The sequence below is a fragment of the Gallus gallus genome, chromosome 2 (assembly GCF_016699485.2).
Source record: "Gallus gallus isolate bGalGal1 chromosome 2, bGalGal1.mat.broiler.GRCg7b, whole genome shotgun sequence".
Classification (NCBI taxonomy): domain Eukaryota; kingdom Metazoa; phylum Chordata; class Aves; order Galliformes; family Phasianidae; genus Gallus; species Gallus gallus.
Genome location: NC_052533.1, coordinates 133,011,590 through 133,037,284, shown reverse-complemented (window position 1 = coordinate 133,037,284; position 25,695 = coordinate 133,011,590). Strand labels below are relative to the sequence as shown.

The 25,695-nt window shown below is 34.9% G+C and overlaps 1 protein-coding gene across 6 annotated transcripts in view; it reads left to right on the top strand.

The window, feature by feature from the left end:
- The window catches only part of CSMD3 (CUB and Sushi multiple domains 3), a 567,558-nt gene that overhangs the window by 132,680 nt on the left and 409,183 nt on the right, over positions 1–25,695 (top strand). For all 6 annotated transcript variants that reach the window (XM_040695846.2, XM_015283035.4, XM_040695845.2 and 3 more), the window contains exon 4: positions 14,117–14,311. In XM_040695846.2, the coding sequence (XP_040551780.1) occupies positions 14,117–14,311 (195 nt within the window). The remainder of the gene's footprint in view (positions 1–14,116; positions 14,312–25,695) is intronic.

Genomic DNA, 25,695 nt, shown 5'->3' with positions numbered 1-25,695 from the left:
CTTGGCAGCATTTTTTTCAGCAGAGATAGCACTGACTTGTAATTTAATAATGACAATATTTTTATATGAAAAAAAGAACAAGTAAACTAACTCCAAGGAACATTTAGAAATTTCTTGACCTTTCCTAACAATACAATAATTTCCTAACAATATTAAATTATATCTCTTGGCCAATTACAAAATGAATTATTTGTTCTGCTGACCTGCTTAAAAATAAAATATATTAGTTTTCTACAGTGTCCTGATAATATGTCTCATTTTAAATATTAATGCTTATTAGTGATTTTTGAAAATTAGTCCTGATTTAAACCATTTTAGACAAAGAAGAGTCTAGAAAAAAAAATGAGGTATATCTAGGAAAAATGCAAAATATATATGTTTAGTTAATCACTTAATACAAAACAGAACTTCAGCAGTATGAAATACTTTCAAAGGAAAAATAAATGATATCTCCAAAAAGAATAAGCAATAGATTTTGATCAAAATATTTTTTTTAAAGAAATAATTTTAAAAACCAAAATGCAGACTGAGGTTAAGCCCCAAGAAAATTCTATAGGGAGTAAAATTAACTTTGAGTTTATGAATATATCATTCTCAATACAAACAAAACACTTAGAAAAAAAAATAAATTACAATACATTTCACTAGATAACATTTTTTCACATGCAAATCAACTCACAACATTTGATTTAATCTAAATATCAGTCACTTTAAAAGATAGGCAAAGGGAACCATGGGAAATACTTCATGTAATGAAAAAGCTTGATATAATTATCTAGAAATGTACAAAGTCTATATAGATATAGTTAAATTATAGTACAGACTTTAAACAGAATTTATTTCATGCACAAGATATAATTTTAGAAAGATCTGGATTTACCTGCCATAGTGATATCATTCTATCACATCTTTTCACCTCATGAAATACTTCAGAATTACTTTTGCTAATGTTTTGGTTTTATTTATCTATTTGTTTATTTATTTTTCTTTAATTCAGGTTGTTTGCAGTTTTTATATTTAATATTTTAGAAATAGCTTCCCTCCAAGATATTAAACATTGAATTAGTTACCACTGTTTAGATGTGTCTAACAAAGGTGTCTGCAATTTTCAATTGTTTATAATGCTCAAGTTTAAATGAAAAATTTTCAATTTCACAGATTTATATATTTTTTATGAGAAAAGTTTTATCTTCCAGTCTGAATGTTTTGAAGTACTTTGTACACTTTGGACACTTCGAGATTGTTAGAACACTAAATAACAGCCAGATCCAGAAATGCCAATTACCGTTATAGAGAACTGTAATGATAATCAGAAATGATCTTGAATATTTGATAAAAGAATGCTTGTGACTTTTATTATCCTATCTAGATATGGCTATCATACTGAAGAGCTGTAGATTACTTAGGCTTGGTGAGACTCTCTAGGAAGCAAGATAATGTTGTACCCTCTCAGAGACTGTGGTTATGAAAACGCCCATGTCATTTCTAGAATATTTCTTAATATTATCAGATAAGGCTTTTCAATCTAATTGATCTATATTTGAACTAAGCTTTTATGATAAAAACATCTCAATTCTTCCCAGAGATGAGTTAGACCAGACACAAACTGAGAGTAGGGGACCTGTCTCTCTTCTGATACAAGTGTTTCCGCTGCTGACATGAGAAGAAAAGCACAGTACTTTTTCCAGAGTAGACGTGGCAATGTGTAAAGACTGTACTTGCTCTGATTGTGAGATAGTGATTCTGGAGTAAAAGAGGATTTAGTTTGCAGAAACTCATTTTTATCCATTTCAAACTCTGTAAGACAATTATTGAAAAGAGAAGGAATGGAATAATAAGCATTGTTTGCAGGGTTTTCTTGAGAATGGTATTTTTTTTCCTGACTACCACTTCTTTGTGCTTTGTGTAGCTTGAAAATAATTTTTTCCTTCATAATTCTACCTTTCGTTTCCTTGAAAATTATGAAGTTAATGCATAATGTAAAACTGGGAATTGAATAAAACCTTTTCTTTTGGTAATTTCAGTTACATATCATTAAATAAATTGATCCTAAAATGTCTTCCTAGGTCAAAGGCATGTGGGTAATGTATGTCATCTCACTGTGCAATCAGCGCTGCAGATCTTATCCAGTCATTATTTAAGCACTGAGAATTTAAGTTACCAAAAGTCCTTCGCAAAAGAATCTGCTATGTAAGCATTCCAGTTATGCCAGTAGTTGTGTCACCGTCCTCTACTCTGTCTCAAAACTGTTGACTCAGTGTGTGTGTATTCCAGTTGTTAAGGATATGGAGATGTTTAAACAATTTTTTTTATTATTTTTTATTTTTAAAGCAGAAGCAATCAGAATGCCATGAATTAAATAATTTTGATTAAGTGAAATAGAAAAATGAAATATAAAAAGTTACTCACAAGAGTCAAGCAAGGATGACAAAATTATAAACAGGCATTTCAAAAAGATCCAATATTAGCCAGAATTTTAAAATTATATTAACAATTCTATTATTGATCAGAAGTGAGCAGCATTTGGAAAGGATTTTAAGATTAAAGGGGTGATGCAAGTTACTTCTTTGTACCTGCTACATGTGTTGCTAGATGATTGAGATTTCCTGATATCCATTTTTCATCCCTATTAAAAACCTGCTCTTCAGTCCAATTCTGAGGTGAAGAAAATAGTATTTCAGTGTCTTGATTCTCTGGCATATACAAATTGAATTGTTATATCTATAAAGCAATAATTGGCATTTCTGGACACTGCTGATATTAGAAATTTGAGTTCCAGCTATGAATTAAAAAACTATTCTGATGACGACTGTACTGAATTTTGAAGAACAAGCAGAAATTTGTGCAGTTGGTGACACAATCAAATGCTTTATGAGATCTGTAATTTATATTCTGTTTTATACTACTGCCATCAGAGTGCTCTCAGGGAAGACTGAAGCAGAAAACAGTTCAGAGAAATGATAATACTTTTCCAAGTCAAATCATTATCCTAAGTCTGACTTTGCATAACTAAATTTGTCTTGGCTATTCCCAGAAAACAAAATGTGTCTGAGATTTTCGTTTGATTTTAAAATTAGTACCTAAAAACAATGCTTGTTAACTAATACATATAAGTATAGGAAATCAAAACATTTTTATTCTTTATTTAGACTATTATAATAATCTTCCTCACCAAGAATGATAAATCTCTAGTTATCTAGAGCTTGAGTATCCATTTGCATATTTAAGCATTCATTCAAACACAAATAAATAACTCAGAAGTTGTAATATATAAGCAGTGCCATAAATTGTAACATGGGCAGAAAAGCTTTGCCTGTATCAGCAATATAATGATGTCAATAATATCCTTTATGAAATAGCTCCTAAGGAATGTTGAAACTTCTGACTTTGATAAATCTTTATGTGTTTCAAAGAATCTTATTCCACAAGACAAATTAAAAAGTGAAAACAAGGCAAATTTTTTATTCCATACTTTTAGTTTGTTGACGATATAAAATCAAAGTACAACACTGAATTTGAATACATTGAAATCAGTATACAACCTGAAGCTTTCTCAGTGGTTGTACTGAAGAATAATTTTAGAATTGTGGATAAGAGGGAGGTAACAATATCAATTTGACAAATCTCCAGTTTGTTATTTCCAATCCTGTAGATTGGAGTAGATCTGAATAATGTAGATTTTATTACCTTTCTACAATATTGAGCTCTGTCATAGCTGTAGGCTAAACATAGGTTGCTGAGAAAGTAATGCCTCATATTTATTTGCATGGAAACTACAGCAGATACAAAGTGTATTGTAACACTATCTGATAGAGCAACATCTCAGCTACAAAACACAGTTCTTCAGCATAGGCACCAACATTAGCAATACATTTTCCTCAGTAATGAACAAGAGCTACCATGACATGCTTGTTAAAAACTGCATGGGCATCCAGAACTTGACTTCTCTTCCATGTTGTCAGTTAATGTCAACTGGTGCAATCTTTTCTCTGTGGAGGAATTCAGTGACAGGCTTTTGCTTCATGTGCTCTTCCATGTCAATCACCGTTCTGTCAGACTGCTCTCCTTATACTGTCTGTCACATGGCAACAAAATTTACCAGAATATTGATGGGAAGATTCAGCCTCTACTGCCATACCCCCTGCGTTTGCCTCTGATGTCGTCGATAAGAAAATGGGAGGCATTACTTTTGATACAGAGTTGTATTTAAGTCCTTGTCGGTGACAGTAGATGAAAAATTTAACATGAGCCAACATCATGCTCTTTCAGCCTGGAAGGCCAATGATATCCTGGGTTGCATGAAAAGAGAGGTGGCCAGCAAGGCAAGGGAGTGATTATCCCTCTCTACTCTGCCCTTATTAGGCCTCGCCTGAAGTGCTGCATCCAGGTCTGGGACCCCCAACAGCAGAAAGTTGTGGAGCTGTTGGAGTGGGTTCAGAGGAGATCCATCAAGACGATCAAAGCACTCAGCCACCTATCTTATGAAGACAGGCTGAAAAATCTTGTCATGTTCAATCTGGAAAAGAAAAGGATCTGTAACCATTATTGTGGCCTTCCAATATTTAAAGGAAGATTGTAATCTGGAGGGAGGGCAACTTTTACATAGGTAGATAATGGTAGGACAAGAGGGAATGGTTTTAAACTGAAGGAGAGGATATATAGATTAGATGCTGGGGGAAGTTTTTCACAGAGAGGGTGGAGAGGTGTTGGAACACATTGCCCAGAGAGATTGTGGATGCCCTGTCCCTGAGATGTTTATGGCGATGTTGGATGGGGCCCTGGGCAATCTGATCTAGTAACTGATGTAGTGGTTAGCAACCCTGCCTCTGGCAGGCTGTTTGGAACTAGATGATTTTTGAAGTCCCTTTTAACCCAAACTATCCTATAATTCTCCGATTAAACAATACAAGAAAGTAGAAGTAGAGATACAGATTCTGGTTAAGAAGATATGTTTGTTTCTTCTGTACTATTATATTCCCAGCATCTTTGTGCAAATGTTGCTAATGTGAGAGAAGCCTAAGCATTATAGGACTTGGAAAGGAGGCAATTTAAACAGAAGAATCAATTGAAGGAACAAACAAAGTTTACTCAATAGTTTGAACTAATATAAAGGTACTAATATAACTAACAGTAGATAACTATGCTTTCATTTTTCTTGTTATAAGAAATATGTAGAGGACAGAATATCTATCATAATGAAGTATTTCTTGAATCACAATAGATTCTACAAAAATCATATTTTCACCGTAGCCCAATCTGGGTAGTGTCATAGTTCTGTTAGTAAATATTTGATTACTTTTAATTGTTAAATAAGAAAAGCTTTTTCAGTATTTCCTGATGCTATAAGACATACTAAATGCTTACATTTGAATATTGGATTGGGAATTAAGGGTAATGAAAGCTAAAACCAAAACCCTAGGCATGCATAAATGTTTTTCCCCTGCACTCCATCTTTGTTTTGTCTTGCAGCCCTCTGTTTATGATTAACTATTACATTAATGCTGATTAGCAAGTGAACTTTTTATTCCAGAAATGCTTGAATTGTCACAAATATATCTGAAGAAAAACAAGTCTTTCCCTGAATGAAAACACATTCTTTTTAATTCCTAAACTTTTTGAATAAAGTACAAAATGTCTTTCTCTTCATCTTGTTTTTTTTTTTTTTTTTTTTTTTTTGGGGGGGGGGGTGGGGGGGGGGAGGGGTAGATGGTAAGGGAAATCAAACAGATTTTTTTACAGATTCATTACTACTTTTTCATTAAAAATGAAAAAATAATGTTGAAATTTATTTATTTTCTCCCTCAATTGACATTTAGTATAATTTTCTACCTTATATGTTAAAGTAGAACTCAATCATATGACTGGACAGGTCAGATAAAGATATAAAGATACATTTCTTTGTTTTTCTTGCCTTTTCACACTGTGCTAACAGCCTACATGTGCAACATTATTATTATTATTATTGGCACTGTTTAACTCTTCAAATGCAGCAAACTCTCATTCTTTAAAAAACCTCTGTAAAGATTTCTAAAAGATATGTGATCTTTCAGTGAGTTAGTACCACAGCAACATTTCATAAGCTTTGTCAAATAGCGGCTTGTGCAAAATTGTGGTAAACTTCCAAACTTGTCTTTTCTCAGACTTGTCCCTTTCTCAATAAAAGGTGGAAATATTGGATGCATTTAAAGAAGTAAGCAAGAGGGATGTTATACAAATAGTTTATATAAATATAAATTTATATAAATTTCTATATAAATATAGAAACATCAGTAATTTCAGACATGACTAGCATAGCTGTTTCAGTATTAACCTCTAGTATAGTGATGGCCAGAGAAAGTGACCTGTGCAGATGCTTAATGAGAATTTAATTCAAATCTTGAGGTGTATAAAGTTATGACCATTTCTACTCATTCTAGTAAGAGATCAAACAGGAGAGGACCCACAACAGGTAACCTGGAGTGATGGAAAAGTAGCTGTTCTGGATACTGACATGATTTGAGGGAAGGTTGACTATATGAGTTCAAGCTCATACTGATTTTAAAAAAGAGACTTTGAAGGAAGAAATACATGTTCATGTCACATGAATTAGTTTACAGTTGCTCTCTATCACATTGTAAAAACTAAGATTAAGTTATTGCTTAGTAAGTTTAACTAAGATTAAGTTATTGCTTAGTAAGCTTAACTAAGATTAAGTTATTGCTTAATTAAGTAATTGCTTAAGTGCTTAATTTGATTTAGGAATAATGAAGGAATCTGTCTGATTTCTGTTCTGATAAGAACAACCTAGAAATTACAAATAGTCTTCCCTGATTTTGAAACTTCAGAAAAATATAATAAAATAAAGGATACCCACAGTAGTCCACAGCACCAAGGAAATAGTGTACCAAATCATTTGAATTACTATATTGCTTACTTTTTCTCTATTAGAGAGAAAAAAATGTGATTAAGTACATTTAGCATAACGGATAGCTTATGTACTGTGAGATATGATGCCACCTTTGTTGCAAAAGAAACACAATAGCATAATGCTGAAATAAAATAACAGTGGGAGATCACTCTTTCCCAAGTGAAGGGCATTCGGAAAATCTTAGTACAAAGTGAAAAAGGAAAGTGGAATAGATGGGGAAAGCAACCTTAATGCTTTTGTGTTTTAAGTAGAATATGCTTTTCCTTCTATGTGGAAAGCTGACTTCTGTGGAAGGTACTTTATTGTGGATATATAGCTCAGCAAAGAGATATAAAACTAAGTTTTATGCAATGTAAGTTATTCAAAGGCCTTATGCTTGCTCTTGATAAATAGTCTCTTGCAGATGTTTATTTATTCACATTATTATCCATTAATTTTATTACACTGTCTTTCCTCTTTAATGAATCATAATGTAAGTAATTTGAACAAGATCATAGTGCAATTCAGCACAGTGAAATTACCAGGATAAGTACCATTAAAAGCAGAGGCATGCAATATATCCTGTACTCAGTATTTCTAAACTTCTTCCCTGTTTGAGCATTTCTGATGGAAAGTTCATTTTATGCCTAAGATGAAAATTTGCCATATCTTCATTTCATCCTAAAACGATGATTAGGACACTTTGGAATAAATAACAGGAAGAAGATATCAGTTCTATTAAGAAATGGTGGTGCTGGGAAAAAAAAAAAAATAATAATGTGATGAGATTTTGAGGGGAATAAATATTCAGCCTTCATAGAATCATAGAAGAGCTAAGGTTAGAATGATTTTTAAAGATCATTTAGTTCCAAACTGCCTACTGTGGGCAGGGATGCCACCCACTACATCAGAGTGGGAGTCTTCTAAAGGAGAATGCTAAAACAAAAGTTCTTCTAAAGGAAACATAACTTAAAGCCCACATTCCTTTTGTCAAAATGGCTAAAGAGAAATAAAGAGAAAATGGCTGAAAATGAGTACAAGAATACAGCTTTAAATTTGTAAACAAGTTTTCTGAAACAAATGTTAAAGAATCCTTTGTACAAGCAATGATGTTGCAAACCAAACTAAAATTTCATTAAACGATAATGTCCTTTGAGAAAAATAAAAGCAGGTAGTTAATGCAATGACCCTTTGGCCTCAAATGTTGTAATAATAATTACATATAAATATATAAGAACAAACATATATAAAAATATTTATGCCAACAGATACATATACTGAACATATATTATATATATATGTATAAAATGAAATGTCATGTTACCATTGATGTATATTGAAGAAAATGTTTTTTTCACTATCACAGGTCATACAACAGCTCTGAAGTTTTCAGGTGCCACATAGTGCCCAAATCTCTTTTAATAAGGTCCCCTGACAGAGGTGATTGCTGAACCTTTCTGCATCATCTTTCAAAGGTCTCAGCAAATAGGAGAGGTGTCTGAAGACTGGAGAATAACCAATGTCACTCCAGTCTTCAAAAAGTGAAAGATGGAGGATCCAGGGAACTACAGGCCAGCCAGCCTCACCTCTGTCTCTGGAAAGGTGATGGAACAATTTGTCCTGGATTCTTTTTCATCTCAGGAATAGTCAGCATAGATTCACCAAGGGGAAATCATGCTTGATCAGCCTAGTTGCCTTCTATGATGTCATCTCTGTCTGGGTAGATGGGGAGAGGGCAATGGATATTGTGTACCCTGACTTCAGCAAGGTGTTTGACACCGTCTCCCATGATATCCTTGCTATGGAACTTAGAAAGTGTGGGATAGATGAATAGACGGTGAGATGGACTGAGAACTGGCTGTCTGGCAGAGCTCATGGAGTTGTAATCAGCAGCACAGTCTGGTTGGAGTCCTGTAACTAGAGTTGTTCTCCAGGGGTCAGTGCTGGGTCTGATCTTGTTCAATATCTTCATCAGCTACCTGGATAATGGGTAGAGTCCACTTTATCGGTGAGTTTGCTGATACAAGGTTGGGAAGATTGGCTGACACACCAGAAGGCTGTTCTAATATTTGACAAGACCGGGACAGTCTGGAGAGTAGGGCATGGAGAAACCTGATGAGGTTTGATAAGAGCAAATGTAGGGTTTTGAACCTGGGGAGGAGTAACTCCATGACCTAGTACAAGTTATGGAATGAGCTGCTGGAGATGAACTCTGTGGAGAAGGATATGGAGGTCTTGGTGGACAACAGGTTGGACATGAGCCAGCGGTATACCCTTGTGGCCAAGAAGGCCAAGGGTATCCTGGGGTGTGAGCAGGTCAAGGGAAGTCTCACTCTACTCTGCCCTAGTGAGGCCTACTAGTGTGTTCAGTTCTGGGCTCCCCAGTTCAAAAAAGACAGGAATCTCTTAGAAGGAGTCCAGCAGAAGGCAACAAAGATGAGAAAGGATCTAGAGTATCACCCTTATGAGGAAAGGTTGATTAACTTGCATCTGCTCAGCTTGGGCAAAAGAAGACTGTGGGGATCTGATAAATGTTTATAAGCATATAGAGGGAGGTGGGAGGCAAATGGATGATGCCAAGCTCTTCTCAGTGGTGCATAGTGATAGGACTATAGTGATAGTGATCACTGCATAGTGATAGGAGAAATAGCCTAAAACTTGTACATAAGAAGTTCTGTACTAACATGTGAAAAACTTATTTATGGCAAGGGTGACAGCACTGGAAGAGGTTGCCCGGAGAGGTTGTGGAGTCTCCTTCTCTGAAGATATTCAATACCTGCCTGGATGCCTATCTGTGCGACCTACTGTAGGGTACCCTCTATAGCAGGGGGGCTGGACTCAATAATCTCCCGAGGTCCCTTCCAACTGCTCTGATTCTGTGATTCTGTGAAAAGAATGAAACAAAAATATATACAAATATATTCATCTGCCATATCCTTCCCATGAATATTATAAGGAAAACATTTTTACTTCTGCAGTGAACACTGGCATTGTATATTCATATCATACAGACAGAATTTGTAATTATATTATGTTCTTATATCCTGTTAACATACATATAATCTGAAGAAGGATTTTCTTAATAAACTGGTCTCAGGAAGCAGCATATGGATCAGAACCAGGATTGCCTGATATGGATCTTTTCTTTATCATGTTCTTTCCTTCAGTGTAGTAAGAATGCCTACTTAAAATTTTTCTTGCAGTTTTCTTCATTCTGTAAATTCAATTTGGACAAGTATATGTATGCATATTACAATCTGCATGCTGGATGACAAAGTTACTTCTTCACTTCTCAATGAATTCTTGTAGTCCCATTCATGTCTAAATATATACCATTCTTACTCATATGGTGAGAGTGATATGAATAAGGGGGAAAAAAACATAGTAAAGAAAATACAGTTTGAGAAATAAATAATATGTTGGGCACTAAGTTAATGTTTTAGTGTATATAATCTTTTGAAAACTATTTACAATTAAACATATACCAATGCAAGTTCTGATATTAAAAAAAAAACCAAACAAAAAAAACTCATGAACTGAATTTCAGTCAACCTCATATTGTTACAACTGTGCGTGTTTGGGACTGTTGCAATATGTAGCACTCATATCCACAAAACATGCAACAGTTTTGTAATCAGTCTTGACTCTTCTATACAGAAATGTTCACTTCAGAAAAAGACATGTATATATGTATTACTTTTTGAAGGTGTATCTGTGTACAGCATTGTTCTAGTACTTGCAGTTAGACCAAGTAAAGTCCCAGCTGATGGCTAGAGTGCTCTCTAGAATGGCACCTTGTCTGAATTGTACTCAGATTTCTCCAGCAGAGAAATTACTGTCTACAGTGGTGAACAGGAGTGTACCAGACAAGGACCAGTGCCACACAATGTTAGAGGTAGATGTCCAACCTGACAGTGTAGAGATACCAAAGGAAAAAAAGGATAATAATTATTTGTAATAGCTGTAAATAACATCTATGATAAAGATATAGATCAACCCTTTTACAAATAAAAATTTCTTTATGTTACTAAATTTATAATATCAGATACTATTAGCTTCCCTAGAGATTAATGCCATGTAGTAATGATGTGACATGCATTTATTGACTGGAGTATTTGAAAATATTGTTCCAGATATTTGGACATGAAATTGTAAATGTTATGCCCAGCTGTTCAGTAATGACAGGTGCTATTCCAGATTTGATAAATACTACATGCATTTAAAAAAAAAATCAATTTAAAATTTGGATAAGAAGAAAAAATTTGAAATGAAAAATGTATTTGAAATTTAAATTTCAACATCTAGTTTTGACTTGTTTCTCCTTGAATGAGTACTAAGAAATAGAATGACTGAGCTTCTGCCAACCTTGTTTTTGAAAGTATAGTCACAAAAAGATATGTTTAACCTGATTTCATTTGAATAGCTTATTAATTAGCATTTATTAGTGGCTGTATTTCTGCTAATAAAACTCATTAAAAGAATCTGTCCAGTCCTACTGTGTAGAACTCTCTGAGGCATGCTTTAGACAATGTCTTTGTAGGGAATTTCTATTGACATTAATAGGAATTCTTCAGCGTGATAAAAATTAAATATGAAAATAATACTGACAAATTAGTTCATATGTACCTTGTTTCTAGGCAGAACATTAAGTTCAGAAAGCATTTTGATTTTTAAACTCTACAAATTTTTACTATGAAGTATCAATGGCATAGATGAATACCTGAGGGTACTGCTACATTTCTGACACTGCAACTAACGTGATCTTGACATAGTGAGATTTAAAATGGCTAGCTTATGCAAGAATAAATAATGCAAACCCTTCACTTGGTAGAAAACTCTCCCAAATAGTTGTCTGAATTCTCAGGATGCAACACACAGTGAACTTATAATTTCAGTACTGTGAAAGAGCAGATGGAAGTGATTTAGTGACTGAAGGTGATTGCAGCAAGAGCGGGGTTGGTCTCTTCTCACTGGTGACAGGTGACAGGATGAGGGGAAATGGGAGATTTAGGTTGGATATCACGAAAAACTTCTTTACAGAAAGGGTGGTTAAGCACTGGAATAGACTCCGCAGGGAGGTGTTTGAGTCACCATCCCTGGATGTGTTTAAGAACTGTTTGGATGTGTTGTATTTAAAAACTTTAGTTTTTAGAGTTCAGACAGAGTAACTGTTAAAAATTTTCTTGAGGAAAAATACAAAATTTGCATCATTGGCTTTACTGGGCATTCTGTTTCTAAGATCTTATGTTGCCTTCAGTGGAAGCATGAAGTGCGGAAAGATTTGGATCCATCTTCTGTATCTGGATGCACTTCACAGTGTATTTATTTATAAGTAGCTAAAAACAATAAATCAATTTTAATCCCAGTGGGACTTTTTAAAAGCAGTGATAAAAAGGATCTGCTAAGAATAACAAACATTACTCTTTTTTTTAGTTCAATAGGAGTGAGATTTTGCAGGATTTTACAATATCCTGCAAGGTTCACATTTGTTATAAAGTAGATGAACTGAATTGAATGCTATGCCTAGTGAATGTGGTTTACTCTCAGTGTCATCCCATGTCCCAACAAAAAGTTCCTTTGTTTCCTAGTACTTGCATACTGAAAGAGAATATTCATACAGTTTTTCTAACATCGCAGTTAATTTTAAAGAAAAAAAAGTAGATAATGATCAGTTTATTGATGTACAATGATTTTTTATATTGAAGTAAATGATTATATGAAATAGCTTTGCATGAATTTCTCGTATTTCCTGTTTATCATGCTATAATTTTAATACCTAGTTAAGCAAGATTCTACAAAGACTCAAACTGTATTTATCGAAGTATGGTCCTTTAGAAGGAACTGTCAGGATTTCAGAGATAAGTAGCAATTAAAAGTAGGACAAATAACATTCTCACTTAGATTGAGATTGAAACAACTGGGCAGTTTAACAAAGAAATGAGCAACAATGCACACAAAAAATATAAGACAGTAAAAAATTCAGTTACGACAATTTTCTGAGTAAATGATCAAGAAGTATAACCAAATTACAACGTGGCAAGTTTAAATACTTTTCAAGAGTCTGGACCATCAATGAGTATCAGATTGTCAATGAAGTCAAGAATATGTTCAGAGCTGAAAAAAGCTGTGATCTGGTTTGTAAGTTTCTGTGTTTTCTGATAGGCGACAATCTCAAGATAATAATCCTTACCTTTGAATGGCAAGGAAACAGTAGTATGGTGTGACATTAAATTTGAAGATAGATACTATCTATCCAGAAAAAAAGACAAGAGGTGCTTGTATATGCTCAAAATTAATGAACTTGAATTTGCTCAAAGTGAAAATACATTATCTGCTTTTGAATCATCAACATAATGAGTTGGAGGTTTAGACGTCTTAATATACTCTTTTAAATTATTACGAAGATAATGAGAAGGGCCAAATATTCTTTTTGACATTATATAATAATGTAAGCAGAACATTAGTTTTATTTTAGAAAGTGGATTTTTAATTCATACTTTAAAATGTAATATATTTTTATAGTAGTGCATTGCTTTTTGTAGGTAGTTTTGACAAGACAGCAATAAAACAGTTTTAGGTATCACTAGTCCTTATATTCATCATCCTTAAGGACAGAGAATCTTTTTCTGTCCCTTTTACAGTGAACAATATCTCACCACTTTTGTCTCATTATCTAAAACCTATTAAATTATCCAAAAGCTTTCTGATCATGCTAAGGTTTATGTTTCTTAAGAATGTCTCCCAGTGTTCTGTCTTGACTAATTTTGTTCTTTGATTCAAACTTTGCTTGATTTAGATCTGTTATTCTCTGAGTCTGTATTGCAGTTTTTATTATTATTTTTATTTTACATAACTAAAGAGTCAAGGAAATATTAAATTTCTTTGTTCTCTCCTCCAATGTAAGCAGTATCCTTCTGTTGTTTAAGAAAAATATAAGAAAGTGTCCGTACATGGAACTTAATCAAAACCTTGTGATTATTTTCTCATAATTTTCTACTTTTTTTTTTTTTTTTTTTTTTTTTTTTTTTGGCGGACACCTAGGCAGGTGCTCAATAGACTAAGACAGGCTTTTTTTTTCAGTGCTTAGAGTTAAAAAATACACACTAAAACATTTTATCTGATCAGTTACCCTAATTTACATTTTCTGTATTTTTCAGCACAATGGAGTATTCACATATTGTGTGTGTGTATTGTAAGCATTGTAAGTGATAATAAATATTTATTCTCTAGAATTACAGAGTAGCTCCTGTGGCAATCCAGGAGTCCCACCGAAGGGTATTTTATACGGTACAAGATTTGATGTTGGTGACAAAATCCGATACAGCTGTGTAACTGGATATATTTTGGATGGCCACCCTCAGCTTACTTGCATAGCTAACTCTGTGAATACAGCATCGTGGGACTTCCCTGTTCCTATTTGCAGAGGTAAGAGATATTTTACAGTAATCTTCTCAAATATATACATTATAATTATTGGTCCGAATGATTTGAAATATCTGTTTTGACTATTAGCTTTAGATTGTGACTGAAGAAAAAAATAGTTTTGATTTTTATCATATATCTGTACTAATTCTCCAACAATTATCCTAGTGAAATTATGGTGTCTTTTTTTGTTTGTTTGTTTGTTTGTTTGTTTTGTAGATATATGTAATTAAATTTCAGAATTAGAAAAAGGCAATTATATTTTATAGGTAAATCTTATTTTCTGAGACCTTCAGAGAGATCTAACCCATTAGTGAAAGGAACTAAGTTGATAAAATGGAGCAATTATTACTGCTACAACCAAATATGATAAAGAAAGTATTTTGAGGAAGTGCTCTTATAACAAACAGTCCCATTGAAGTTACAGGTTTAACATTACAGAATCCCATTGAAGTTACAGGTTTAACATTACAGAATATAACATTTACATTTGTATGAACCATTTTACTCAAACAGCCAACAAAAATATATGCACTGAAATTAGCACCCTGATAAAATTCTGACTAAAAGAGTATATTGAGTTAGAGCTGACTGGCAAGTACCACAAGAATGCAATTACTTATAAGAAGGGCATAACGTTGGAAATAACATTCTATTATTACCTATTCTTGGCTTTAATATGCTTTTTCATGATCTTGAAGAAGATATAACATTGGTGCTAATAATACTATTTTTTAGTAAAATCATTGATAATTCTTCCCTTCCTACATCCCAGTAAAATCCTAGTTAGTAATGAGGCAGACATACATTCATGGAGTAAATCCAAATTATATTTTGGAAATGATTTGATAGAAATATGTTAATTTGGACACAACTTACATTTTTAAGAAAGTCAAAGGTTAATAGACTTCACCTTACACTATTTTTCAAAGTATTGATCTGCCAGTTTTGAAATGAATTGACATTAAAAATTTCACCCTGAAATGACGAGGATGAGAGATTTGAACCTGATGATTACACTTGTCTATCTTTCCTCACAGTCACAATGTTAAAAGGGCTGCTCAGGAAGTAATGCCTCCTGTTTTAATATGTCAGTCCATGATGTCAAACGTGAATGTTGGTGGTACAGCAGTGGAGGTTGAGTCCTTCCACCAATATGTCGTTAGGTTTTGTTGCCAAGCAACAGATAGTGACAGAAAGGCAGTCTAACAACCTGGCGTCTAACATGGAAGTACATATGAAGCAAAGGTGTGCAGATGAATACTTCCACATGAAAAAAAAATTGCATCCATTGGCATTCTTTGATTCTTGATGAACATTCATGGAGACCAAACAATGGATGTGAGTACAGTGAGTCTGTAGCTGGAGCATCCCCTCAGCAGAGGGAACAGTGACTCTATCACCTCCAATCGTACACTTTTTTACAAGCACAACATGGAGTCTCTTGGTCATTTCTGGTGAAAATGCACTGCAAGTGATTGTGACTATGTTGAAAAATAATATTTTGTAGCTGAGAATTTGCTGAGAATAATCTTATTTTGTTCTCTACATCTGCTACATTTTCCATGAAAATAAATCTGAGGGGTTATTTTTGGAGGGACTTGCATAGATAAAATTTCTATTCCAACTTTATCAGGAGCAATTTTGATAGATTTTATTTTTATTCTCAGGAAGAGTGCAAATTTGAAATTACATGCTCCCAGTGTTGTCCTGTGATAAAATGTAGTGTGTAAGCAGAAGACTAGCACATTAAAAAAAAAAAAAAAAATCAAACTTCTTGTTCATGATTAAAATCTGTAGAGTAAAATAGAGGTGATAAATCAGAAAGTATTCAGAAAATGAGGCAGCAAGCGATATTACTTTTCAAAATTGCCATTTTTTTTCTAGAGATATAAAGAAATCAAACTTGGCAGTGTGTGTGAAAAAGGTGACATGATTTATGGCAAAAGCTTCTGTGGAAAGACAGTATTTTTTCAGAGTGAAGAGTTCCCTAACCTAGGCAGCGCTGAAGAATCTAAGGACTAAAAGCTTGACAAAAACAAAACAAAACAAAATCAAAGCAGTAAGGTGCACATTTTAGTAGTGGTGGTTACTAATTGCTTAAACATGGAATACAAATGTGACTTGATTCTTGATTTAAGTTTTAACTCAAGATTGATTGGCTTAACGGCATAATGCACAAAATTACTGTTAAGGTTTTTTTTTGTTCTAATTTCAATGTAATTTTTTTTCCTAATTACATTCAGTAGTTTCTCTGTGACTCTCTTTAATATCAGAAACGTCTAGGTTCACATTTAATGCAAAAACCATTCAGATTCCATTCTAGTAGGTTTGCTCTATTTTTTTCTAATGTAATTATCCAACATAGAATTCTGCAGGAGGGTGCTAAAGGTAATTACCCAGTAATGAGCTTCTTATCTCTTTCTGTTTGCCATGGAAACTCTTTAATTAAGCACTCATCTTTAAAGTGTTCCTCAGATAGATCATAGAATCATAGGATCATAGAATCCTTAGAGTTGGAAGGGACCTTAAGGGTCATCTAGAACTCCCCTTCAATGAACAGGGTCACCACAGCTAGATTAGGTTGCTCAGAACCTGATCCAGCCTGGCATAGAAAATCTCCAGGGACAAGGCATCCACCAAATCACTAGGCAACATGTTCCAGTGCCTCACCACCCTCACTTTAGAGTTTTTCCTTATATCCAACCTAAATCTACCCTCTTTAAGTTTGAAACCATTTCCCCTTGCCCTATCACCACAGACCCTGCTAAAGACTCTGTCTCCTTCTTTTCTGTAGTACCCATTTAGATAAATGTCTTATTGTTCTCTTCCAATGGTCGTTACATTTAAAATAATGATTTCTGAGGCAAATGAGTGAAGCTTTATGTATTTGTGTGAGTATTTGTGTAAGAAGTAGTTTTTCTCAAGCAAAAAACTTGATTACTGTAATTTGCTAGATGGTGAGGTCTCTAAGGTCTATTCCAGACATTCCTAGACTGGTCACAGGTTTCTCTATAGTTAGTCAGACTGGAGAAAGACAGGATATTTTAATGCCATGATCTGATATTATCTGATTTTTTAAGATAATAAGATAGAGAGAAAAGAAAAACAAACAAACAAAAAAAACATAGTAGTATACTTTAATTATTAATAATTGTGTATTAACAAAAATTCTTGATTTTAATTTGTTTTTATATATGAGAAACAAAGTTAGCAAAACTCTGAACTTATAGTATGCTTAGATATCAGTGGAGTTAAGCTCACAGAAGTCTTTAAATCATCTGTGTGTATTATCATTCTTTGCCTGTTGCCATTCAGAACAAATAAATTTGGAGAGTAGTATTTTTTAGATCATTCCTCTACATTGCCTTCACTTTGAAGGAAGAGAGTGGAAAGACGAAGGAGAACTCGTGCTTGTGTTTTTGTGTTTTCATTCTTGAAGTCCGACATTGTAGCTAGAGGAATTCCATTGAAATCAATACAGCATCATATTACCACATCACATTTCCATCACACTGCCAGTATACTAGGCCCAGTTATAAACATATGGTTTAAAACTGAAGCATAGCACTGATACCTGTATGTTTTAAGTTCCACATTTTTGAACAGTTTTTCTTCAAGAAGTGTTCTTCATCAAACAGCTTCCTTTTTCATTATAATATCTATAATAAATAGTTTGAGCTATATATACACATTATATACTCTATATATACACGCATACAGAGAGAGAATATTATGAGGGCTGCTCCAAAAGTAATACTTCCTATTTTATTATATTGGTCCAAGAAATGAAAGGTGGATGCTGGTTGTGTGGCTGCAGAGACTGAATCTTCCAGTCAGTATCTATTACATTTTATTGCCATGCAAAAAATGGCAGCAGAGGGGCAGTCTTAGAAAATGGCATCTGACTTGGAACTGTACATGAAGCTGCAGAGTGCCACTGAATTCCTCCATGTGGAAAAAATTGCAACCACTGACATTCATTGATACTTGCTGAAAGCTTATGGAGACCAATCAGTGGATGTGAGCACAGTGAGGCTGTGGGTGGTGCATTTCAGCAGTGGCAACAGAAATAGTGAATCACCTCTGCTGTTGCATATTTCTACAAGCACAGCATGCTAGCTCTTGTTCATCAGCAGCAAAAACACAGAGCTAATGGTGGTGACTATGTTGAAAAATAGTGTTTTGTAGCCATCTGCTCAGAAAATATTATTGTGCTCTTTGTATCTGTCGTAGTTTCCATGGAAATAAATATGAGACATAAAAGTCAGAGCAATCTATGTATGATACATATACTATGTATTGTATCCTATGGTATCATATTGGAAAACTGATGCACATGCCAAACAATTGCTTTATTTCATACCCTGTTTCTCAGTGAACATAATTCAAATGCACAGATTTCTCCTCATACATTAATTAAAATCCTGAATTTTCTATTTCATTAACTAGAAATGCAAAAACTAAAAAGAAAACTAAATTATGCTGTGCATAACCTGAGATTAGTTTTTAAATAAAATCTTCCCTGACAAATGAGTTTTTACAAGGTTGTTTTCAACAGTGAAACATGACAGCTGGTTTACCTTACTGCTTTCCATTCCTGATATATGTTTTAAGCTTGTAATATCTCCATAGTGCAGTAAAGCTTAAATAATTTACTGAGGCTAATAAATAAGGTTACATTTATATGTAATTTTGTCATTTTGTAAAGATTATACTAATTCCATAATCAAGGAAGTATGCTTTTGTATTTTTAAAACTTCTGTTCCAGGATCAATGTGGTTATTATACCGTAAGAAATTTTATTCAGAAGTGTTTCTTTAGAATTCAGAAGTTTTGAAAAAAATTCATGCCATCTAAAGTAAAAATTATCATTTCATAGTACTTTAGACCTCTGCTTAATGGTGGCATAAATGTTACCTGTTGCCATGCATAGCATATTACATTTCTTTCCACTGGCCATAAATATATGCAAAAATAATTATTTCAGAATATTCTCACTCATTGTGAATACAAGTATGTTTCAAAAAAGCAAGAAATACATAAGGAAATTCATTCAGTTAACAACAATTCATCTTTTCACTTTAACATATTCTACTCTAATTATATCTGTTGAGGAATATAATTGCAACAAAAGGCTTTGTTTTCACTTTTTTTTTTTTTTTTAAGTGTTTTATTTTGTTGGCATCAGAAAGTGTGTTGGTCCACTGACTGTAGCTGTTTTTCTATATGAACAAAATATTTCTGCTATTTTAACTTTTTGTTTGTGTGTACAGAACTCACTGTAGAAGAAAATTTGTTAATAGCAGATCACTGATAAATTTCTATAACTACATAGTTTCATGAGTATATTCTGATACATGAGGTAAGTTTTAGGTCAGAGAAGGCATTTTCAAATGGCATAAAAGTTTATTTATGTCTTATACTCATCAATGTGTTTTATTGAAGGAGTATATCTGATTATAAATACCAGTAATAGGAATTTTGAAAAAAGGAGCTAAACTTCACATAGTTACCAATAAGTATTCATAGAATAATATCTTCATTTTGTGAACAGATGAATTTGGTTGCAAGAAGGTAAATGACTTTATGACAATGTGACAAATGTAACCAAGCAATATAAACAGTAAACAAGCTGATTCTGTCTTCTCATGTTTGTTACAAGATGACTTCATGGGGTGTGGAGAGAACAAAAAAGGAGATAAGTCAAAGTACCGTACTTGATTATATGCAGTACATTAACTAGTGGAACTGACAATATATATGAGGGATAATAAATATGCTAACTTAAAGGAAGGAATAAATTACATCTCATAGGGAACAAATAGTTTTGTGTGAAACAATTTTCTTTTTATAAATAGTTATCACTTGTTTTGGAAAAAGACCCAGAGCAGCTGTGTAAAATGAATTAAAAGCACTTCTATTTAAAAAAGTTAAAAGAAGAAGAAGAAGAAGGAGAAGCCTATGAACTTAACTTTTAGAATAATGAATTTGTATAAAAGATATACAAGGGCTCCAATGATTTGAACACCAGTGGCTGATGTAATTTTTAGAGATGGATCCAAAAATCGATCTTGAGACATTGCAAATTAATAGAATAATAGAATGGCTTAGGTTGGAAAGGGCCTTAAAAGTCATCTAGTTCCAACCCCCCTGCTGCGGGCAGGGTTGCCGTTCACCATGTGGTGGTTTATTATGGCCAACCCTCTTATCATTGATTCATTAAAAATTTCCAACAGCCTGCTAGGGCAAGAGGCAATGGGAACAAATTCGAACACAGGAGGTTACATCTGCACATCTTTATTGTGTGGGTGACAGTGTGCTGGCACAGGTTCACTAGAGAGAATGAATTCTTTTCCTTGGAGATCTTCAGAAACAGCCAATACATGGTCCTGGACAAGTGGCTCTGGGTAACCCTGCATGACGAAGTGTGTTGAAACATATGACCTCCAGCAGTCCCTTCTTATGTCAACCATTCTGTGACTCTGTGATTCTGCAAATTTATACCAGTTCTTAGGACAGTTGTCTTAAAATCATCTAGAAACTGACACTAGCAGCAAGCAGATTCTGAGCTGGTATAACAATAAAAATGTCTTTAGATTAAAGTAAGCAGCATTCATCAGTGAAGTGACTTTAATTTAGAAAAGAAGTTTCTTAAGTTACATCTCCAAACAGTATACCTAGGACCTGGGAAAATAGCAGAACTGTTTTCAAATAAATGAAATTATACTTTGAAGAAGAAAAAAAGTATGTAACTATTTGAAAAAGGGAACATTTGGAGATATAACTTACAGAAAAGTAAGGAAAGGACAGAACTAGCAATGCATTATGTTATTACTTGTGAAAAATAAAATCAATACGTGACAATAAAATCAAATTAAAGAACAAAAAATGTTGTAACACTTGATACAGGCAATGAAGAGGAAAAGAGAAAGAACAAGTTTTAAATTCAAGACAACTAACCTATTACTGAGGAAAATCAAATTAATTGAATATCAAAATATCTGAGCCCATAGCAGCATTCAAGTCTGGGCATTAGGATTGCTTAGAGTGAGTGGGTAGAAGTCAGTGAGAGGAATTAATGAAGAGCTTTAAACACTGTTTTTATCTCCTGTTTTTTTTTGTTTTTTTTTTTTTGTTTTTTTGTTTTGGTTTTTTTTTGAGAATTTTCTTATACAATGACTTAGAAGAACATGATGCATCAATCATATCCATATACAATGTTGAAATTATTTTCCAAAAGATCCCCAGAAAACCACATAACAGTAAGAATTATATCTGCTACTGAATGAGGAGGAGACTACTCTGAAAGATTATGATGAGTGAATAGGAAGGAGTAACTTGGAAAAATAAAGTACCATTTTAGTTTGATAATTCAAAACAACCTAAATGGTAAGTTTTGTTAATGTGTACATTAAGTGGAGTCATCAAAGTATAATATTGAAGGATTAATTCCATCAAAATACAGTCTTTCATATGAGATTAAAAGCTAAATGCTTGTAAAGATTATTAGAAACATTTAAAGACTATTTTAAGAAGACAACTGTTAAACATATAGCTCTAGCTCAGTTCTGTTAGGCTAGTAAATTCTGCTTATGCTACCTAATAGATCCAATCTTACATTCCACTTGGGTTTATTTACTATGTAGTATTCATAGATAAATCCTTTCTAATTGTTAATTAGCATAAATAACACTTGTAAAATAATTTGAGATAATTTGAAAGTAATTATTGGTAAATCCCAGGTTCTTTAGCACAGTTTGCTGAGCTGCTTAATTCAAAAGATTTTCCTGTCAGGAATTTTTAAATAGACTAGTATGTTTTCCTCAGATTATTGGAATTATGGCTTGATCACAGGAGAGGAAAGGGACCTCTGAAGATGGTCTAGTCCAACCCTTCTGCTAAAACACATTCCCTAGAATAAGTTACATAGGAAAGCATCAACAGATTTTGAATATCTCCAGCGAAGCAGACTCCCGAACCTCTCTGGGCAGCTTGTTCCAGTGCTCTGTCACCCTCCAAGAACTTCTTTGTCATGTTCAGATGGAATTTTCTGTGTTACAGTTTGTATACATTGCCTCTAGTTCCATCAGTGGGGTACATCAAAAAGAGCCTGTCCCCATCCACTTGACTCCCACAGTTTAGCTATTATTAAACTGTGTTAAGATCCCCTCTCAGTCTCCTCTTCTCCAGGCTGAACAGTCCATTGTCTGTCAGCCTTTCCTCATAAGGGAAATGTTCCAGGTCTCTATTTATCTTTTTAGCCCTACAGTGGACTCTCTCTAGAAGTTCACTGTCTTTTTTTGAACTAGGGAGTCCAGAATTGGACACAGTGCTTCAGATGTGGCCTCACTAGGACAGAGTAGAATGGGAGGAGAGCCTCCTTTGACCTGCTGGCCAGGCTCTTTTTAATTCACCCCAAGATAACGTTGGCTTTCTTGACCACAAGGGCACTCTGCTGGCTTATGGTCAACTTGTCCACCAGGACACCCAGGTCCTTCTCTGCAGAGCTCCTTTCCAGCAGGCCATTCCCTAACCCATATGGATGCATGTGGTTATTCCTCCCCAGGTGTAGAACATCTCACTTGCCCTTGATGAATCTCATGAGATTCCTCTCTGCCCAACTCTTCAGCCTGTCCAGGTCTTGTTCAGTGGTGATACTTCCTGTATTTCTCAATTTGTGCCTAAAGTTAGACTCTATTTGGATATAAACCAAAATTGTGAGAATATTAGTATTTAAATAACACCCTGTAAACACAAGCTTATTCTCCAGCTGTAATTAACATCCAGAGGACAAAAGGCTCTACAAAGTCTTTAGAGCCCTTCAAGTATTACTCCAAGAATATGACTGATAAGAGTTCTTCTGGAAGACAAAATTTTAATTGTTGAAATTCTAATGTGACATTATTATACTCTTCAGAGATGCATCTTCATTAACCTAAGCAGTGATTACTGATTCTCTTATGGAACATGAATCTTGTCCTTCAGCTTTAATTTTTATTCACTGGCAGGAGTGTTGATGTTTTATTTAAATATTATGACAGCATTACTTCCACTCTTTAAGAATTTTCAGATCTGTAGCATGTCTTAAAAGTGATATTTTAAAATATTCACTGATGAAGCACCCTGAGGATCACAGAATCATTGAATTATACATAGAATGTCTTGAGTTGGAATAGACCTTAAAGATTATCTAGTTTCAACTTCCTTAGCCAAGGGCTAGGACACCTTCCACCAAATCATTTTAGTCAAAGCCCCGTCTCACCTGGCCTTGAACACTTATAGGTATGGATCACCTACGGCTCCTCTGGGCAACCTTCTCAAGTATGTAACCACCTTCATAGTAAAGATTATCTTCCTTATATCTAACCTAAAGCTATCTTCTTTTAATTTGAAACTATTATCTTCTGTCCCCTAGCTACACACTGTGGTTAAGAGTTTTTCCTTTCTTGTAAACTCCCTTTAAATACTGAAAAGCCATTGTAAGATTGCCCTGTAGCTTCCTCTTCTGTAGACTGAAAAACCCCAACTTTCTCAGCCTATTTTCACTGCAGACGTGCTCCAGACCTTTGATGATCATTATATTCCTTCTCTGGATTCATTCATGTATCAGTCCATGTATTTCTTATGCTGAGGCCCCCAGAACTGAAGGTAGTATTCTAGGTGTTGCTTCATGAGAGCAGATTAGAGGGTGGTAATCTCTTCCCTGGACATGCTAGCTGCAATTCTTTTGATGCAGCCTAGTACACAGTTAACTTTTGGAGGTGAACGTGCACGTGCCAGTTTAGATTGATTTTTTTTCATCCAGCAATACTCCAGGGCAGCCAACCAGAAGTCGAGGCAACCATGTAGCAGTTCAGACCTCTGGCTATGTGAAGAGAATGAGCCTCTCACTGGCTTCCTGGGGCAGCAGTCAGAATAACTGAGTGAGGTGTGAGCAGGTAGGTGATCTGTTCTGCCGTATGGCCAGGCTGGAGGATGATATATATAGATTAAAAAGTGTCATGGGGGACAAAAAGAAGGAGCAGAGAAACTACAGTTCACCCATTAGCAAACAAGTTATTAGAAAGAAAAAAAGAAACAAACTCAAGGCAGCTTGTGTTTAAACTCAAGGCAGACTGTATCATATTGGGTTGAGGACAAAAAATTGCAAGGCTGGAGGCAAGAACACAAAGGAAAAGAGCAGATGGAGGCGAATCTGTGCCCAAAACAAAAATCCGTCTTGCCTGCTCTGCCTTCCTCTCCACCCCCCCAGCTCCCCCGTGTACTACAGACCACCAGATCAGACAGAGCCTGTTGATGAGGCTTTCTACCTGCAGTTCCAGGAGGCATCATGATCGCAAGCTCTCATCCTGTTGGGGGACTTTAACCACCCAGATGTCTGCTGGAAAAGTAGCACCATGAGCTGTAGGCAATCCAGGAGGCTCCTGGAATGCATTGAGGATAACTTCCTGAGTCAAGCAGTTGACGGCTCCACTGGGGGGATGCAATGCTGGACCTGTTGCTCACCAGTGCATGCAAAATGACTGGTGACATCAGGATTGGAGGTTGCCTGGGCTATAGTGACAATGCTATGCTTGAGTTCGTGCTCTGGAGAGATATGAGACAGACAAAGAGTGAAATTAGGAAGCTAAATTTTAGGAAAGAGAAAATCCAGCTCTTGAGGGAGTTAGTCAACAAAATACTCTGGAAAACTGTCCTCACAGGTAAGGGTGTGGAGCAGAGCTGGCGGATCTTTAAGGAGGCTTTCCTGAGAGATCAAGAGCTCTCCATCCCCAACAAGTCAGGGAAGGAAGGCAGGAGACTGATGTGGCTGAACTGGGACCTGCTGTCCCAACTGAAGACCAAGAAGAAAATGCACGGGCAGTGGAAATAGGAACAGGTATGATGGAAAGTGTATAAGGAAGCTTCTAGGATGTGTATGGATGGGGTCAGAAAAGCCAAGGCCCAGCTCAAACTAAGGTACCTCAGTCAGAAAAGGAAAATCCAGAAGGGCGTACTCCTTCCCCCACTCCACTCTCCCCCCCACCCCAAGTGAGTGACACAGTCAGACTGGTAGCAGCAGACAAGGAGTAGGCTAAGGTACTTAACAACTTTTTGCATTTGTCTTCCCTGAGAACTGCACACAACACAGTCTCAAATGTTTGGTTTGCTAGGAGTAGATTGGGGAGCAACCTACCTCCCACTCTAAATAAAGACCAGCTTCATGACAGATCCTCCATGAAGCTACGCAAAGGCATATGAAAGGCAGGAAGGTGATACGGGAGTATTAGCATAGCTTAACCAAGGGCAAACCCTACTGACCAACCTGGTGGCCTTCTGTGATGGTGCCACTTCATCAATAGACAAGGGAAGAGCCCCCGCTGTCATCTACCTGGACTTCAGTA